The sequence below is a fragment of the Etheostoma spectabile genome, chromosome 9 (genome assembly GCF_008692095.1).
Source record: "Etheostoma spectabile isolate EspeVRDwgs_2016 chromosome 9, UIUC_Espe_1.0, whole genome shotgun sequence".
Classification (NCBI taxonomy): domain Eukaryota; kingdom Metazoa; phylum Chordata; class Actinopteri; order Perciformes; family Percidae; genus Etheostoma; species Etheostoma spectabile.
Window position 1 is genome coordinate 7,518,908 of NC_045741.1, and position 2,049 is coordinate 7,520,956.

The following is a 2,049-nucleotide window of genomic DNA, read 5'->3' on the forward strand; positions in this document are numbered from 1 at the left end:
GTTAACCCTCTCCTTGATTTCATGTTGTTTTTGGGGAAGGAGAACAGGAAATGAGTCGGGGGAAATGCAACGCTACCGAGCCACGGCCGAGCGACATGAGTTGCTGCGACGTGTAGTTACATTTTTCAAAAAGGTGCATCAAGCTATGGCGTAGATGCAAAGGGGTCTGCATGGGTACGCTATTGATTCTACGCACAACCATGAGGAAAAAATATATATATTGACATACAAAACATAAATTCCAAGGAAAAGAATGCCAGTGATTACAAAAGAAACGCAAAGGGGGGGGGGGAGACGGACACTGACTTGTTTTTGACTCCAGAGGCCTCGGTGTAGCCGTGGCTCCAGACTGCCGGGGCCCCGTGGCTCTCATTCACACACGGAGCTGAAGGGGATGGATCCACCCTGAAACATTTGATGTTACTGCAGGGAGCAGTGAGAAAAGAAAGAAAGACAAAGGGATGAGCCAGTTGGTTTTACAGTAATGAGTCAAATATTATTTCCCCCCCATAGATTATGTATTATTATTATTATGTATTATTATTATTATTATTATTATTATTATTATTATTATACGAGTACTGCAGGGTCTATGAGGCTCATACTTGAGGAGCTCCAGGCTCTTGTGGTCCAGGTTGAGGCGAGGGTTGCCTGTGAGGTCCAGCTCCTGAAGCTTCTGGGGAAGCGTCTCTGGCAGAGTGACCTCCGTCAGCTCGTTGCAGCTCAGGTCGACACACTGAGGAAGCACAGCGCAGAGTAAGAGACAGAGGGTCAGATCACATGGCTTTCTATCCAGGCCACTGCTCCAGATTTACATCAGACCTAGTGGAAGCTTGTTCTCAGGAGTTCTGGTCCCCTAAAAGAAAGTTGTATGTTCTCCAACGCTCGCTCACAACAAAAAACTTCTGACTAAGGAGTTTCTTGCATCAATACAGAATCATAATGCATGTTCAAATTTACACACACAGGCAGGCAGACGGGCAGACAGCCGTCTTGTTCCGTTGCAGCATCCGTAATAAGTCGACCTTGCTCTGTCTCCAGCATTGTTCTCCATTTCTCTGACGTAAATGATGGCTCCCTTTTCTCTCTTTAACTCTGTTTTACTACCACGCACACACGCGAGAATGGAACTGTCATTTGGGTCCAGAGAAAGGAAAAGATTGGGGAGTTGCTAGCAGAATACAAAGGATTTCTTGATTTAAAAAGGTAAGAAGAAGCCCGACTTTTGTCATCAGAGTAAAATGACTTTTATCCGTATTTTCCCAACCTAATGGCACAAGGCAGGACAACAGCTAATAGCAATGTGTATGTATTGTGTGGATGTGTGCCGGAAAAAAAGAAAAAAATACTACAGCTAAATGAATGAAAGGAATTGCTGCCTAAAATACCAGCATATCAGACTAACCTTGATCTCGGGAAGCTGGAGAACCTCAGGGAACGCGTTGATGCAGTTGGAGTGGGCGGACAGCGTGTGCATACGCTGGCAGCTGAGGATGGTGGTGGGCACGGCCCTCAGTCTGTTGCCGCTCAGGTCCAGCTCCTCCAGCTGCTCCAATCGGGCCAGTTTACTGCAGGAGGTGGAGGTGCGGTTGTATCAGAGCACTGGCACAGCACATTTTATTTTTGGAAATCACAATCATCAGGCTCATCTCTCTTGCGACCTAGACCTCATTCTGAAGCAAGGCTGCAATTTTACACTGGGCGATAATATAAAACGTGCCATGCTTTTAGGATTAGGGAAGCTCATAAAAGCAAAAGGAATGAGAGTTAATGTAAGTCTTGCGTTGCCAGATCTCCACAGTGCTGCGGAGGAAGGTCTGGATGGTCCACCCCGCATTCTGGGATGGGAGGAAAACATGCTCTGGTTCCTTGGCATTTCTTTAAACCAGTCACAACCGTCTTGGGTGGTGCTTAGCGTCGGACAGAGCCACGGTTCCACTGTAAAATAGCCTCGGGAAGGAACTTGTTTTGATGGAACATATGTACGTTTAAAGGTTGTTTTAGTCATGTAACAGAAAACTCAGATCGGACAGATAGTCTAGCTAGCTG

At 46.3% G+C, this 2,049-nt stretch overlaps 1 protein-coding gene across 1 annotated transcript in view; it reads right to left on the reverse strand.

Moving 5' to 3' along the window:
• The window catches only part of LOC116695234 (PH domain leucine-rich repeat protein phosphatase 1), a 29,143-nt gene that overhangs the window by 4,420 nt on the left and 22,674 nt on the right, over window positions 1-2,049 (reverse strand). Inside the window, exons 12-14 of the mRNA XM_032525365.1 lie at window positions 1,406-1,568; window positions 606-736; window positions 307-423 (exon numbers count right to left, since the gene is read on the reverse strand). Coding sequence (XP_032381256.1) covers window positions 307-423; window positions 606-736; window positions 1,406-1,568 — 411 coding nt within the window. The remainder of the gene's footprint in view (window positions 1-306; window positions 424-605; window positions 737-1,405; window positions 1,569-2,049) is intronic.